Source organism: Platichthys flesus, chromosome 11, assembly GCF_949316205.1.
Source record: "Platichthys flesus chromosome 11, fPlaFle2.1, whole genome shotgun sequence".
NCBI classification, from domain to species: Eukaryota; Metazoa; Chordata; class Actinopteri; order Pleuronectiformes; family Pleuronectidae; genus Platichthys; species Platichthys flesus.
This window is the reverse complement of record NC_084955.1, coordinates 859,323-875,222: the sequence shown is the minus strand read 5'-3', so window position 1 is coordinate 875,222 and position 15,900 is coordinate 859,323. Positions and strand designations below refer to the sequence as shown.

Sequence of the window (15,900 nt, the reverse complement as noted above, 5' to 3'; positions counted from 1 at the left end):
GAGATATTCAGTAAGCCTCCGGTAAAGAATGAAAGATCCTCTGTGCTCACCTGTAATGTCAGTTACCACAATTACGAGACTCTTTCAATTCTAGACTCTTAATTGAGCAAGGTATAATGTAAGTTATTTTATGTTGCTAATCCAACTTGCTGTCCAAAAAACAAAACACAAATTATTAATGTTTATACATGTCATAGAACAAAGTCTTAGAGAGCTTTTGGGACTTTTTGTCCAATCTCCCCATATTGTCTCTACTTTCAGTTTAATTTCAGCCCCAAAGCTCAGTCAGATAACACAAATAAAGAATGCTGCAAATGCAAACAAAGGATTTCCTATTGAAATTGTGAATGGGGTAAATCAGAACGTATATCTGTGGCTGGCTGCAGAGCTGTATGAAGCTGAGACAATGTACCGCCATTAAATACATTTTCTTCCATTTCCAAATATAATGGCAGTAATGCAGTTATTCAACATCTCCATTTGTCATCTCAGAATCCAATGTGCTTAGTCTCATGTAGTTTACCTTCAGGCAGACGCTGTAATAAAATCCCCATTTTCCATTTTTAACTGGGATTCCCACTAAGGGACAATTTAGTTTATCTTTGTGCCTGTCTGTCTGTATGTCTATCTATAAACTTTCATATACTCACAGTATATATTTACTCATTTATTATTTTTCTTTGCTTGATTTGTCCATTAATTAAAACATTATTTATATGGACAACAACATTCTAAATCTTGATAACAGATGCTAGAATGTAGACAACCAACATTAATCATCAAATTACAGCTTTTTAAAATAATTGCTTACCTCAGTATTGAGCTCATATTTTCAAAACTCTTCAGTCAACTCTACAGTAAACTGTCTGGACTACAGAGCATCACTTGTCATTACTTTGACAAACAATTATTCTCAACTAACTCAACCACCAGAGTTCTGTGCATTTAATTGTCTTTTTGTAAATGTTGACATACTATTTTCAAAGCTGTTAAATTTGTGCACCTAACCTAATACATAATAAATGTAAGTTAGACTGCATTTACTGTACATCAAAAGAGAAATACAAATTCAACAATGTATTTGTTGATGACCTCTGGGGATGATGTGCACCAGATGAGTGGAGATAAGGGAGATATGGGCCTGCACCCTTATCTCCCTTTCCATCTCCTTTTTTTTTAAGCTCATCATCATAAAACAATAAATTGAATTGGTTATCTTGCTGAAATTTTCTCATCCTTCATACTCCATTCAATCATGCTAATAAATAAACTGTATATGCATCTTACACCCAAAGAGCATTGTTCTTTACTGCTCTGATTTAATGTCTTGTAGAAATCATGTCAAAATAGATAAACTGAAGCAGCAAATCTATTTCGATAGAATTTTGGTCTGTGGTTTGTAGGTATTCATTGTAATTAAGATGTTAATTTACTTTTTAGTTGATAGTGAAAGTATCAAAAATTTAAAATTTCTGGTAAATAATACAGGATTAACTTGAAATGATTGCAGCACCATGACACTTTGCATGGTTATATCTAGACTTTAAGGTTGGTGAAAGATCAATATCTGGTTTAATGTTGTAAAAACAAGTTTACTGTGACTGCCGACATTAGATGTTTATTATCATGTAACTACAGATGAGAGTATCATTGTTGTTACATCTGTGCGCTGTATAGTCCACCGCCTTAAAAAACCGCAGCATCAATAAATATACAACCTTGTTTGTAAAAAAAGTGTTTGCGTCCTAATGTAATCCTGCCATAATGTTTCGCACAATATATATTTGCGGTTCCTAAGAACAGTTTTTCGTGTCAGCCACCTTTTCTCTTACGCAGTGTATTGCTCCAGCCTCCACCAATTACAGCAGGAAAAATAATTATGAATCTGTCCGTCCATATTTAATTTTGGTAACATTTTATTTATAACATTTAATACAAATACAAATAGAAGTACATAACTGAACCCTTATTACATCATGTTTGATTCATTTGATAAGAAAAATGTATAAATACTTGGATGAGAAATGTCACGATGTGTTTTAAAAAAAAACACGTTTTGATATTTGTCATTTACAAAAAAGAGCTAAATAAGTGGAGTTAAACAGCTGAAGGCGTCTAGTTAAAAGTGCATTACTTTCTGACTCAAAGAGAAACTGTAATGACTGGTAGGCTATATGTGATACATTGTTCCCTCTTTTGGAGCAAAGAAGCTAATCTAAGCCTCATTAATTAAGCTCACTAGGTGAACAGAAACCTGTTTGATTGGAGGCAGTTGGAGCCCTTCCCCCTCTGATGCAGCAGCGGTATTTAACTCGCCATATTGGCTGTCTGATGGCTGCACCTCGGGGTCATGTTCTCTGACATGGCTGTTGTCCCGGTGCCATCCCTACACAGACACTTTACACAGAATCACACAGATCCTTTAAGGGGCTTGGCAGACCCCCGACTCCCTCTCTATAATCACTGTGTTCTCTGGGGAAGGGTTGCAGCCATTGGTTGCTCTTTGGAAAAGCTTGGCATTTGTCTGAGATCTAATTTCTGTAATTCATCGCATGTCTCCCGGGAGCCTCGGTTGGCACTGGTGATGCCAAGTCCTCCCTCCTCCTTCTACCTCTCCCACAGTGTCTATCCTGATTCCTCCGCTCTTACTACATGTCTCACTCAGTCCTCCTCTCTTTCACCCATGTCAGTATTGGTAATTGTATTTGCAAGAGGCCCGGATTGAAACTGAACTAATGGGTGTACCAAATTGTGTCCTATCCTTTTTTCTCGAGTGTTTTAACTGTTGAGTGTCGAGTCAGGCTGGTAAATTTAAATAAGGGATCCGCAGTAGGATTATTGTTTCTTAATATTCCTCCCATATATAGTATATATAGTAGAATATAACAAATTATGAATACATACAAATGAAGAAATAATTACACATGCGTTATAAATGTGCAAAACATAATTGTGATTAATTTGAAATTAGTAAAATTGTACAACGGAACAGCATCAAACTTAAAGAGATTATCGCTAGAAGATTTTCATTGCATATTTAAAAAGCACGGCAAACCATTACATGAAGTATTCAATTGCTTTGCGGGAAAATAAAACTTTAAACATATTTTTTAGCCAAATTTATTTATACTGGCAGCTTCCCGTGAATCTGCAAGACTTGTTTTCCACTCAGAGCTGTACAGGTGAATTGCTGCTCCTCATATTTTGTTTATGAGGAAATGGCTGTTGGTGGCAGACATTTTAAGCTAATAGCTGCTTTAAATAGCTGCAATTACTGAGATGCATGAGATATTTAATCACTCTAGACCAATTAGTCTGTAATCAAGTAGTGTCCAAGAGTGAGAACGTTTTTCTCCTCCACTGTTCCTCTGCAAGCACCCATCATATATTTCTCCATACGCTGGGAAGAGAAGTGATTAACACGCAGGGATATGGGCCCCCGTGGAACGACGTAATGTGCAGTTAAATCATGCAGAGAGTCGGGTGACACTCCACAGCTAAACCTGTTGGTGCAGTTTAACATATGCAGAAGGTTAACTCAAGGCAGACGCTGGTGAGCATCCTTGTTTTATGTGTTTGTGTAACATTGCCTTGTACAGATTTGTGGAAAGGAGGAGTTGGTGTATTTCTTCTGTATGGAGCTGCAGTAGAAAAAGCTGATTGATCCTTTTTTTTTGGAGACAATTGTGACGGTAGTGTGAGCCGGCAAGATTTAATCAGAAACACTCACAAACTAACAAATACGAGTCATGCAACACTCATTGAGACCTGTGCAAACAACTTGACTTGCAGCCTGGTCAATCCCTTCTTTTTAAGATAGTGATTCTGTGATCATGAAGCTAACCCTAACCCTAACGTTTCAAGTGAATGACCTCAGGTCCAGTGTGTCTGGCTTGTGTGTGCGAAAAGGTTGACTGATGTAATTTGGACGTCCTTATCAAAACGATGACATACCTTCTCAGGATCTGGATCTGGGAGCACAAACACGAGGAGAGGATGGTCACAGGTAAGAATCAATTCTGTTTGTCATTTTTCTTAAATTAAAAGAAACTGCTGATGAAGCCTTGGCGCACCTTCCCTGTGCTCCTCCATCTTGCTGCTGCGCTGCACTGCCTCACTCCCAACAGGGGGTTATTTGGAAAATCCTGCAGTGCTAATGTTGGACAGACACAGGATGGGGCACAACAGTGGTGGCTTATAAGCCGACAGAGGAAATTGTTAGTCAACATAGAGCAGGAAAGTATAATAGGAGAGCTGATGAATAATGTATCTAGGGATGGTAGCAGTCTCTATTCTGACTAAAAGAGAGAATTATAGCTGTATATATTATACAACTGTAATGGAAGGCTCCTTCCTTGTGTCAATGCTGTAACACTGCAGTTGTGAGGGACATCATGTAATATGATCATATTTCTGTCTAAACACTGTACAGCACGTGTGAATGTTAATATCAATGTATGACTGGCTGTTGAAGTTACTATGCAAAATGTGTATTTTTATTATGTTACTTGGTTGCATGTAAATTAATTTTCATGAAAATATCCAATATATTTTCTGCAGATGGAAAAGTTTATCTGAAGGGCAGCTACCACAGTAGGAATTTTATTTGATCATGAGACCGGAAATATCATGAGATTAGAGAATTAACAGTAAAAATAAATCCAGACTTAATTGAAGCAAATAAGAATTTATTGTTTCATCATGATAAGATCTCACTCTTTTACCTTTACATGGCACTTAACGTTGATACTTCCAACTGTTATGTGATAAATCAAATGGCATTATGGAAAGAAGTGGGTAAAGTATTACCCACTTCCCGCTATGCAAATAAAAAAGAGGGTCAGCAGGGCTGACTGAGTAAAACCTTCGGGTTGGTTTACCAGCCATGAAAAATGTATTTACTGCCAAAAAAAATCATATTTCTTCTTAAATATGACACACGCATGTTAAACTCACAAGGTCACAGTGCTTGTGAAGCGCAGCGAGGCCAGGCCCTTACTGTGGACTACAAACCAACACAGTGCCCTGTGTCGCCTGCTTATCATCAGATGGCCACAGTGGAGGGAGCAGGATGTCTGAAGGGTGTCAGCAGCACCCACAGGGAACCTCCATTGCTGGATGTGCCTGTGTGTCACCGTAGCTTTTAACATGCATTGAACAGGTTGAGGTGAGGATAGCTAAACTAGGGTCAGTGTGTGTGTGAGCAAACACTGCACCTCTGTGGGAAAGAAAGAGGACAGGAAGGACACACATGTAACTAACAAGTGTTAGACTGATATAGGTGTTGTTTTAGGACAGTGTTTTAAGAAAGCTGTCAGGAATAGTACTCCAGGATAAATCTCATAATTATTTCAGTATTATTTGATTTAATTAATGTTAGTGACAAATGAAAAACACAAATCATTAAAATATTATAGCTATAATCTGTCTCTTTTTTTCAAAATATTTAGAGCATCTGAGATACCTATTTCTATTTGAATTATTGGCATGTGCCTTTATTCTACTATATTCAGTGTTTACACAGAAATATAATTGTAATTGTGGCTAACATTGTACTTGTTTGACTCTTCTATAACGTCCATATGAGATGACAAAGCTACTGTTGATTCTCTCGAAGGAAGAGAATCCCAAATATCCTTTGGGTTTGTTGAGGTTATACGTTTTTTTAATTTGCTTACTAAAATTAGTTTTGGGCTGTAACATTTTCTATGTCAAATTGGAAAAAAGGAAGGTGCCTTGAACATTAAAATATTAATGAAGAACAAATAATTTCCCTTGAATGTGAAGATGAAATGAACGATACCTGACTCAGTTACACATGAATTTGACCTCTTCACTATGTGTGAAGCAGTTGTCATGTGTGATTGCATTAATAAAACCCTACAACATAAGAGACTTTCTACCTGACTCCTGTTTTAATAGATTTGAGAACTGACAGTAGACTCTAATATAGTCTATGCATCCTTTATTTTTTGTGAAGCTACAGAATACATTATGCAGTGTTAAACCCGCTCCTCCCTCTTTCTCCTCATTGTTTCGTGTGACAGCGCTGTCAATGAAGGCAATAAACAAAGATTCCCCTCGAGACAACACAATTCTTCCTGGAAACTTTAATTGTTTTGACAAATCCTCACAAGCCAGTGAAGGTCAAGTCCAACAGTGCAGCTGACAGAAATGTACAAGTGCCCTCTCACACTGGCAGGAGGGTGGTGAGGTAAATTCGGTGTTCAATGTCATGAAAAATGAGGAATTATTTTCCTCCTTTACATTAACAATGGCTGCTGACTCTCCTACAGGGAAATCAGTTCGTACCAACTTAAAGACAATGCCGGCATCAATTCAAGTGTTTGTTGTCCATAAAGATTCTTACATTGTTCACATATTTCATGAGTTCATAACCAAAACATTAACTTTTCAAGGAGTAACTCCAGTAACAGCACAAATATAACAGACATTATTTTGTGTGATTTATATGTGTTATACTTGCGGTATAAGTGTTGCAGCAATCAGTTTGAATTTTTGAATCAAATAGAGGCTTTTCTTCTCTTTTTTTGTTTGAAGATCAAATAGAAAAACTGACTCTTAGCTGGTCACACTTGCCATAGTTAATGTACAACACAACTTAAAAGAAAGCTGAGCAGACAAATTATACTTGTTTTGAACTCCACCACATATAAACACAAGGGCTGCTTCAGTGCACATTCAAAATCTCTGCAATGAGCCTGACAACCAAAAAGTTTTAATAAAAATATCCTATAATTACAAGAATCTATTTTAAACATATAAGTCTTCCTTCCACATACTTTTATAGAACATTTGAGTCTCTTATGTACAATCTTAATTGTCTCGAATAAGAATCGTTCTTCTTTACAATATGAAACATTTTAAGGTTCCAGGGATGAAGTCCCTGTTCAACACAAAACATCTATTTTAAACAATAGATGTACAAAACATATACAATAATTATTCACAGTTTAGGCTTGAAACTGGAGTCAATTTTAGCTTTTCATTTAGCATAATTTACAAACAGTTTTTATAGCATTTGACAGACGACTTCCGAGCCTGGGGGATTCAATAATTTCACTCTTTTAGAAAAACTGTATGTCAGAAGAAGTAAAGTTAGAGCAAAATAAACAGGGGGGAGGAGAGGGAGGTTTCTACACAGTGAGCCCTTGTTAAATGGAACAAAAACATTCTTATGTGAATGGTGACTTTATTTGGGTTTAGTTCCTCCCAGCTGTTTTGAAATCCCCTTGTGATTGTGCCTCCAGTTGGATGTGAGTCCCTGGCGAAGCTTTGCTGGCTTTGGAGCAGCTCTGTGAAGCCTGCACACCTGTGGAGGGGGAATCGGAGGATGGTAAGAGGGGGGTTGAGCTGCACAACTCCAGACTGACTGGCGGCACCAACAAAACAGAGGCCACGCTTGATCAACAACCCAAAACAAACCAGGTCAAACAACAGCAACACAGCTCCTCAGGCTATTGGGAAAGGCTGATGAGAGGCAGCCGAGACTCTCTGAGAGAATGTAAGTGTCTTTCACCCACACCCACACACACAGGTATTATTGGTGTGTTTAAATTTAGTGCAATAAATCTGACATTAAAGCCAGAACAGCAACTTGCCTAGAACTAGGGGACGCCGAGAGTGAATAAGAGAGCAAGGAAGGTGTAATCAAGTAAATGGAGAGGCCTTTGGTTTCACTACTGGCCACATGTGTTTGATAAGGAGAAAAATCCAGAAACATGACTAATATTATTTTAAAACAACTACTTACCAATGCACTGCTCTTGTCTCAGCGGCATAAAATCGAGTCATCCGGCTTTTTGACTATTGACGTCCTCTACAAAAGAAGAATAGAAAACAAAAGAAGAAACATGTCAAATCATTTAAATATTTCAATAGAGAAACTAAATAAAGACAAGGCCAAAATCCCTCCAAAAGAAATTATCTAGGAGAGCGGCAGAATATTTGCCAACTATATCTCCCATAATAAATTATCTTATAGCCTATTGAATAACAAATTGCTCTTATTGTGCGCAGTGGAGTGGGCTGCGGGTACTTCACCAATCCTGGGATAAGGTAGGGCCTTTAAATACTGCTATTATAATGCATATCATAAAGTACGCCAAATGTATTTTTATGCATCGTTTAAGACGCGTATTGCATTCAGATTCTTTTTTGTTCTTTTACACTGGAAGGACAACGAGACTTAACGGGCATGACGCGCTTTGTCTCAGGTAAACAGGGAGGTGAACCCTGGTAAGTTCCGACTAGTTTTGGGCTAAAGCATAGTGGTCTCCTCTGGTTAAAGCTCACCTGGTGGTGATCAGTGTTGAGCACCGTCAGCGGTGTACGGCTGGGGTTGGAGGGTGGCGCGGGGCAGGTCCCTGTCCACTGTGGTTGCTGTTTGTGGAGGGAAGGGTGCGTCTCCAAGGCCAGCTGCAGGTCCAGGATGTAGTCTATGACATGCTGGAGGATTTCCACTTTGCTGACTTTCTTATCCTGCGGGATGGTGGGCACCAGGCGCTTCAGTCGGCTGTAGCAGTCGTTCATATCGTACTGCAGGCAGAGGAGGTCCTCCTCCTCCATCCTGCACCGGGCGATGTTGAGGCTCTGACTCGACAGATAGTGCAGGGAGAGCTGGCTGCCGGTGGAGGAGAAGTCCTGAGGGCGGACTGGAGTAACAGCCTTCATCTTAAAGGACTGGCAGGATAATACCACGGCGCTGAAAACACGACAGATGCCACAACAATATAGCCTCAAATGTTGTCGTACCGAGAGAGTACGACAAAAATTAAACGGCGGATTTCGAATCTGCTAAAACATCCTCTGAGTTCTTCTGACTTCAACACGCTCGTTGTGAAAGGAATGAACTGGTGTCCTATATTTATAGAGAGGAGGGAGGCGCCAAGTGAGTCGGCTGACAGATCAGGAAGAGGAGCTGGTCAATCACATCACCGGCAGCCCGCTGCCCACCGACCCAACAACGGAGCCAAGAAAAAGGCGTGTCTCATTCTCTGCGGTGGGCTGCCTGTGCTTATGCTTGTGTGTGTGTGTGAGAGAGAGAGAGAGAGAGAGAGAGAGAGAGAGAGAGAGAGAGAGAGAGAGAGAGAGAGAGAGAGAGAGAGAGAGAGAGAGAGAGAGAGAGAGAGAGAGAGAGAGAGAGAGAGAGAGAGAGAGAGAGAGAGAGAGAGAGAGAGAGAGAGAGAGAGAGAGAGAGAGAGAGAGAGAGAGAGAGAGAGATCTCTCTCTCTCCATTCTCCATTCTCCATTCCTTCCCCTGCTGTGTGTTATTATGCCTCATACATTCCTCCACTCTCTGAGCCGCGTCGCGTCGCCGCTCCGCTCCCTCCCTCCCTGTCCCTCCCCGGTGGGGCAGTCTGCCCCACCAGGCAGACTGCCTGGCGCCACACATCGGGCGCTCATCCATTCACACCCAAGCCTCTCTTCTCCTTTCTTTCTTTCTTTCTTTCTTTCTTTCTTTCTTTCTTTCTTTCTTTCTTTCTTTCTTTCTTTCTGTCTGTGCATGCAGGTTACCATGACAACATGGACGCTACTCTCAACTTTAGTTTTCCCAATCCATGCATTTGGGGTCACAATGGTTTGCATGTAGCAGGGATGACACCCACCTCAGTGCCTCTTTGGAGGTTTAATGTCCCAACCTTTATGGGAACCACCATAGTCATGAACACTGAAAGGCTTAAATGCCTGTAAATGGGTATTTCCCTCTTTTTTCTCTCCCTGTCTTCTATATCTCTCTGTTTTCTGTTGCCATGGGAAGTGACTGTTGTGCTAAATAATGTGTGCAGCAATGTTTGGTTGTGGGACAATTTCAAAGAGGTCAGTGGTATAAATCTTTGATGGTAGCCTTTCCACCAGCAACATGGTGCATGAACTCTTGCCCATGACAAGCATATGATGGATGACTTCTGGGAGAAAAACACTGTCCATTTTGCCTCAGCAATGACTCACAATTTCTAAAACTGTGACAAATCAAACTGAACTCAAATGCCATTTTTCTCATGAGGTTGGTGGATGAAATTCTTCTCAGAATCGTTTTTTCTTGAAGGACATTCAATTCAGATAGTTACTGTATTTGAAGTTTAAAGATCACAACAGCTTTTTAGCACATTTTTGCAGACAGATCTATTTATTCCAATTTGATCACTGTGATTTAATTTGTCATTTGAGAGTGTTAACCTTTGAGGGAAGCTAGCTCGTTTTGAGTTGCTTTCAGACATCAACTCAAGAGAAGCTCTCAACATGTCTCTTGCCATCCCTCGAGTAAAACGAGTAAACTGGTTTCAACCGAACCAGAAAAAAAGGCTTATTATACAATGGCTGACAATCATAATCTCTATTCAGTAAATAAAGGGGATTTTTACTTCATGAACCATGCTGTTGAGCCCTGTTATTAGGACTAGCACCAAAACTACGTAGCATATTAACTGTTAGCTCACAAACTGCAGACTACTTTGCCAAGTAGTCCCAATCTCAACAGGTTTATAGAAATATGTAGATGTTTCATAAAGTCCAAAACATGATTTATAATGTATTTAGCCTACTGTGACTGGGCCTTCTTCTAACCTCTCTTTATTCTTTTGTTAAAATATTGATAAGTTGTGATTATATGTTGATTACAGGTCAAATAATTTCCTTGCTAAAGGCACAGAGTGTGTTGTGTTTTATTTGTGTGGCTAATGGTTGTGAACAAGAATTTAGACAATGGCTATTACTGATTAACTTAGTTATATTCCATTTTCATCTGTATTTGACCTGGTATATGCAGTCGATTTGCCCATCAACTTGAAATTTAACACATCCTTCTCTCAATCATTCAAGGTTGGTCAGAAAAAGAGCAAATGTGTGCTTTATCTCTTTGCCCGCCTCTGTTTGAGTTTGCTTTCTCATGGTTCCATTGCATGTACTTTGCTAACTGTGGACCTTTTGGCTCTACTTCCCTAAGGCTTTAAAGCCCTAAAGACTGGCGACTGGAGCTTGGTAGCTAGAGACTCATTAGCCGACTAGATAAGCCTGGTAGGTGAACCTTTCTGTTTGTTGTGGCTACACAGTGTGGTAACGGAGAACAGACTACTTACTTAACCAGTCTGTTTTTTTATTTGAAAAGGACATGTGAGTAGGCTTGCATTAATTGTATTTCAAATAAATTCTGATGTGGTAGGCCAACAAGTTTTCCTGGGATGTGGTTGGAATTGTCCCCCATCCTTTTAATCATACTGGATTCACATCGGTTTCATTTTACCACTGTGAGGATGTTTGTAGGTAAGCAAAAGCTATGTTAAAAAATTAGATTTAAACACATATTAAAACTAATATGCAAACTAATGCAAATACACATTTCTGAAACAAGTTATTATCAAGGCCTTTTGGACACATGGCAGATTTAAAAATTGTACTTAATAATTAATAGGCTGAATGATGACTCACACTACACATTTATTTTCAGATACATATAAGGTAGCAATCCCCCCCCTGCTGGCTGACTATACCTTGGGTAATATACCCGACCCTCTCCATGTTGGCAGATAGGACATGAGCTAAAAAGTCACATCACCTGTCAAATACATTTTTGACATGTAGTTCATTTTACCTTGATATATAATTCAAGTCCAATTGCTCCTTATAAGTGTTGTTTGAACTAGTTATTTCAGAATATAAAAACAGAGTGACACCATCATTTGCAGCTGAGATTTAGATGAAATAGGTTGAGCGGCTGTCCTCAAAACTGTGGCACTCCAACAAGATCACTACTAGACTAAGAGCCCTTCCGGCCCCCTTACGTGCTTATGTATCCCTCCTTACATGCTTACGTGCGTCGCCCAATTTTTCTAACTATACTAAATGGTAATCAGCAAATTGCTTTCCCTACTTTGAAATGTAAATAGGTGTTTTAATGCCTTCAAGCCAGCGATGTATCTTTTTGGGTTGTATATATCCTTCTGTCCAATTAGAGCCTTGAGGGAATTTCTCTTAATTTGGCAAAAAAGATTCACTTGGACTCAAGAATTAACTATTAAGAATTAATTTTGATTTTAGTGGTCAAGGTCAAAGGTCACAGTGATCTGATGAATTTTAAATGCGATTAATTGGGAGAGAATCATTTTAAATTTAGCAAAAATATTCAGGTAGACTCACTAAATAAAGTCAAACATTAAATGAACTCACATAAGTAGGGGAGAGCGGGGTAATGTGAGACATTTTTTACATTTGCTCCCCTCTAGGCGAGCTAAAATGATATATCAGTAAAATGTACACATTTCCCATTTATTCAGGATGTTTCCTAGCAATGGAAATGATCGGAATGTCTTCAGGACAAAGGGAATTGAAAATATGATTGTTTTTAAAAAAGTGGCCTTGTGTCTCACTTTACCCCAGCTACGGGGTAAAGTGAGACAGACCAGAGAAATCAAGGGGGTAAAGGGATCCACTTACTTTTTCAACTTTAAAACTACCATAACAACACATGTTGTAATAGTTAAAATCCTGACAGCTAGATTGACAACCACACATTCCAAAACTAATATCGGACTAGTATCAGAATCATGGGGATTGGTCAATTAAGCACATTTATGATTATTATGACTGATGTGATTTCTGGCACACCGTAGCTTACCTGCACATTGTTTCTCTGTCCAATTGGCAGGGACAGGGATATTGTTTTTCTCTGCGTATTCAAATGCCAGTTCACGGCACCTAACTGGAGCAAGGCCATGGAACTGGTCAGCTAGTTGTTTCCTTGCATGACCGCAGCGGCTGCACTCTCCATCACTGCCAGGGGGGTTTGGCCCCAGGTTGTCTTCCTGGTGTATAGTTTATTGTCATGATGGCTTTTCTACAATGTTTATGACAATAAAACATATATAATGTAATATAACACTAAAACATGTTTAAGACTAAACTTATCTTGTGCTTCATGGTGGACACAGCATTTGTCCCACTTTACCCCACAGCCACCGTTTTAGAAAAAACACCATCTCTTATCAATTCAGGCTAATCTTCAGCTAGCATCAATCACATGGTTTTATATGTTGGAATTTCACCAACATGTATGATATAAGTTTTTTTACCTGATTCAATTTGTTTGACACAACAGTTGATTAAGTTCAAAGCAAGAAAATTTACTTTTACATGCAAAAAACACATTTTTGTGAAAAAACATACTTCTCCTACATGGCAAGGGGGGAATGGGAAGGGCTTGAAAACATAATGGTCCCATGACACAAATGTGCCTAGATACAGGGGGTGTCTCACATTACCCTATGTCTCACATTATCCCGCTCTCCCCTAATAAGTAGTAATTCTAGTTTTGTTGAAGTAGTATTCTGAAGTACAATCCAGTGTGATACAAAAGGCCTGTTTCGAGATTTTTAACTAGTTTAACTAATTTGGATGAGTTGCAAGAACAGATGCTTAACAGATAATGTTGACAATCTTCAGTGTAGTTAGATGCCAGCTTTTACAATACCAGAATCTGACTAGGAAGTGTCTTTATTGCATCTCTATATGCTTGTCAATTCTGACATTTGCTGATAGGTTTCTGAAACTGAACATATTTGTTAAGCTGTTAAATATGGAACCATCTAATATATGTGCAACCTACCATACAAAATCATTGAGCTACAAAGCAGCGGTGCTCTCAAAGCTGCCTCTGTTTTGAACAGATTTTCCTAATGCTGTGAACTGTTCTTTTAAAAATGTATTTTTGCAAAGACTCTACTGACTTCACTGATTTAACCAACTGCCAGTATCATCATCATCATCATCATCATCATCATCATCACAAGTTCCTAACATCAGACACACTCATCTAGGAGAAGCAGTGATTTGCATTGGTTAGAATGATATATATGTATACAGTATATATATATTACTAATTTAGATTTGCCTTCAAGGATTCAGGATGTTATATAATTTGAAATGGCTCTTGATGATTCAAAGTTTTATCATGACTTTTCATATTAATACATTTATTTGTAAGGCACTCTTTATCCGAGAATCTCAGAGTGCCACAAGTACATAGTTAAAAATCAAAAATCAAAGTCCTAAAAACTCAAACTCAAAGTAAGAACGCCTTTTTGAATAAAAAGGTTTTTAGACCAGTCTTAAAAGAGTCCAGGGTCTGTGTTGCCCTCAGGTGGTCAGGGAGACCGTTCCATAGGCGGGGCGCTGCTGAGCAAAAGGCCCGGTCGCCCATGGTGCGGAGCTTGGTGTTGGGAACCCGAAGGAGCGAGCTACTTGTAGATCTGAGGGTGCGGGTGGAGGTTTGGGGAGTGATGAGTTCTTGTAGGTAGGGAGGTGCATGTCCATTTATGCATTTATGGGTGAGGAGTAGGACTTTGGAGTCAATCCGGGTTGAGACAGGGAGCCAGTGGAGTGAGTGTAGAATTGGTGTTATGTGCTCATATTTACGGACTCTCATCAGGATCCTGGCAGCGCTGTTTTGGATGTATTGCAGTTTTTTGATGTTCTTGCCAGTGATCCCAGTGAAAAGTGAATTGCAGTAGTCCAGTCTAGAGGAGATAAATGCGTGGACGAGCTTCTCTGCATCTGACAGGGTTAAAGTGGGGCGGAGTTTGGAGATGTTTTTGAGATGGTAAAAGGAGGTTTTGCACAGGTGTTTTATATGGTCATTAAAGGTCAGGTGAGGATCAAACCTAACTCCCAGGGTTAGGGTTAGGGTTAACCCAAACCCCTTACCCAGATTAGTGACTGTGGAGGAGAGGGGTATGACCTGACCGTCGAAGGTGAGCTGATTTATGGAGGATGACTGAACCTGGTGTGGAGTGCCAACAAGAAGGGCTTCAGTTTTGCTACTGTTTAACTGGAGAAAGTTGCTGCTCATCCATGTCTTTATCTCCCCAAGACAGGCGGTGAGACATGAAATGGCTACAGCGGGGTTAGGGGCAGTTTTGATGTAAAGCTGTGTGTCGTCAGCATAACAGTGGAAGGACATCCTATGTTTGCTGATGACACGACCGAGGGGAAGCATGTAAATAATGAAGAGGATGGGGCCGAGGACCGACCCTTGCGGAACACCACAGGAGACAGGGAGCAGTCTGGACTTGCATCTTCCCAGTGAGACATATTCAGTACTGCCAGAGAGGTAGGACTGAAACCACTTGAGTGCAGAGTCTGAGTCAACAACGTTGTAGAGGCGCTCTAGGAGGAGAGTGTGATCCACTGTGTCAAATGCAGCAGTCAGGTCCAGGAGGATGAGGAGTGAGGGTGATCCTGCATCGGCTGTCATCAGCAGGTCATTTGTAACCCTGAGCAAAGCCGTTTCAGTGCTGTGGGCTGAACGAAATCCTGACTGAAACTTTTCAAACAAGTTGTTATGTTTGAGGTGGTCCTGAAGTTGAGAAGCGACTATCGTATATTTTGGGCAGCCGAGAGGTCGATGATGGTGAAGTTGATGCTGAAGGAAGAATTCTCCGCAGACCCAGAACTTGCTTGTATAGTTAAAGTTTATTACACAGAAGTCTTCACAGGTCAGGACGGACTCTAGAAATCCGGAGACATTCACACGCCAATAGTGAAGCCCACTTTGCAGGCGTCAAACATACAATATATATAGGAGTTGCCTACGCCCATGGCAACATCCCACATCCCATGGTTGAGAGGTGCATGACTACATCTGTTTGAACACATAAAATGTAAATGTAAGGATGAATTCATAACATCATGCCTCGTGCTTAATAGAAGAAAACCAATTTTCTACACTCATCCATTAAGGGGTCAAAGATCATACCCTAGGGGAGAGAACTAACAAGAAATGCATAGAAGAACTACTGAGAGTCTAAAGATGGGGGCCTCATGCTTAAACATGTGATTTCTGGTTCATACTAAGGTTAAAAGTAGCAGAATATACTACATATTTCC

At 39.8% G+C, this 15,900-nt stretch overlaps 1 protein-coding gene across 1 annotated transcript; it reads right to left on the bottom strand.

Moving 5' to 3' along the window:
* Positions 1 to 4,671: 4,671 nt before the first annotated feature.
* id4 (inhibitor of DNA binding 4) lies at positions 4,672 to 8,877 on the bottom strand. Its single transcript, XM_062400187.1, has 3 exons — positions 8,317 to 8,877; positions 7,775 to 7,840; positions 4,672 to 7,333 (listed from the first exon to the last, which is right to left on the bottom strand). The coding sequence occupies exons 1-2, from the start codon at positions 8,692 to 8,694 to the stop codon at positions 7,793 to 7,795; spliced, it is 426 nt and encodes a 141-aa protein (XP_062256171.1). The 5' UTR covers positions 8,695 to 8,877; the 3' UTR covers positions 4,672 to 7,333; positions 7,775 to 7,792.
* Between the last annotated feature and the right edge of the window lie 7,023 nt (positions 8,878 to 15,900).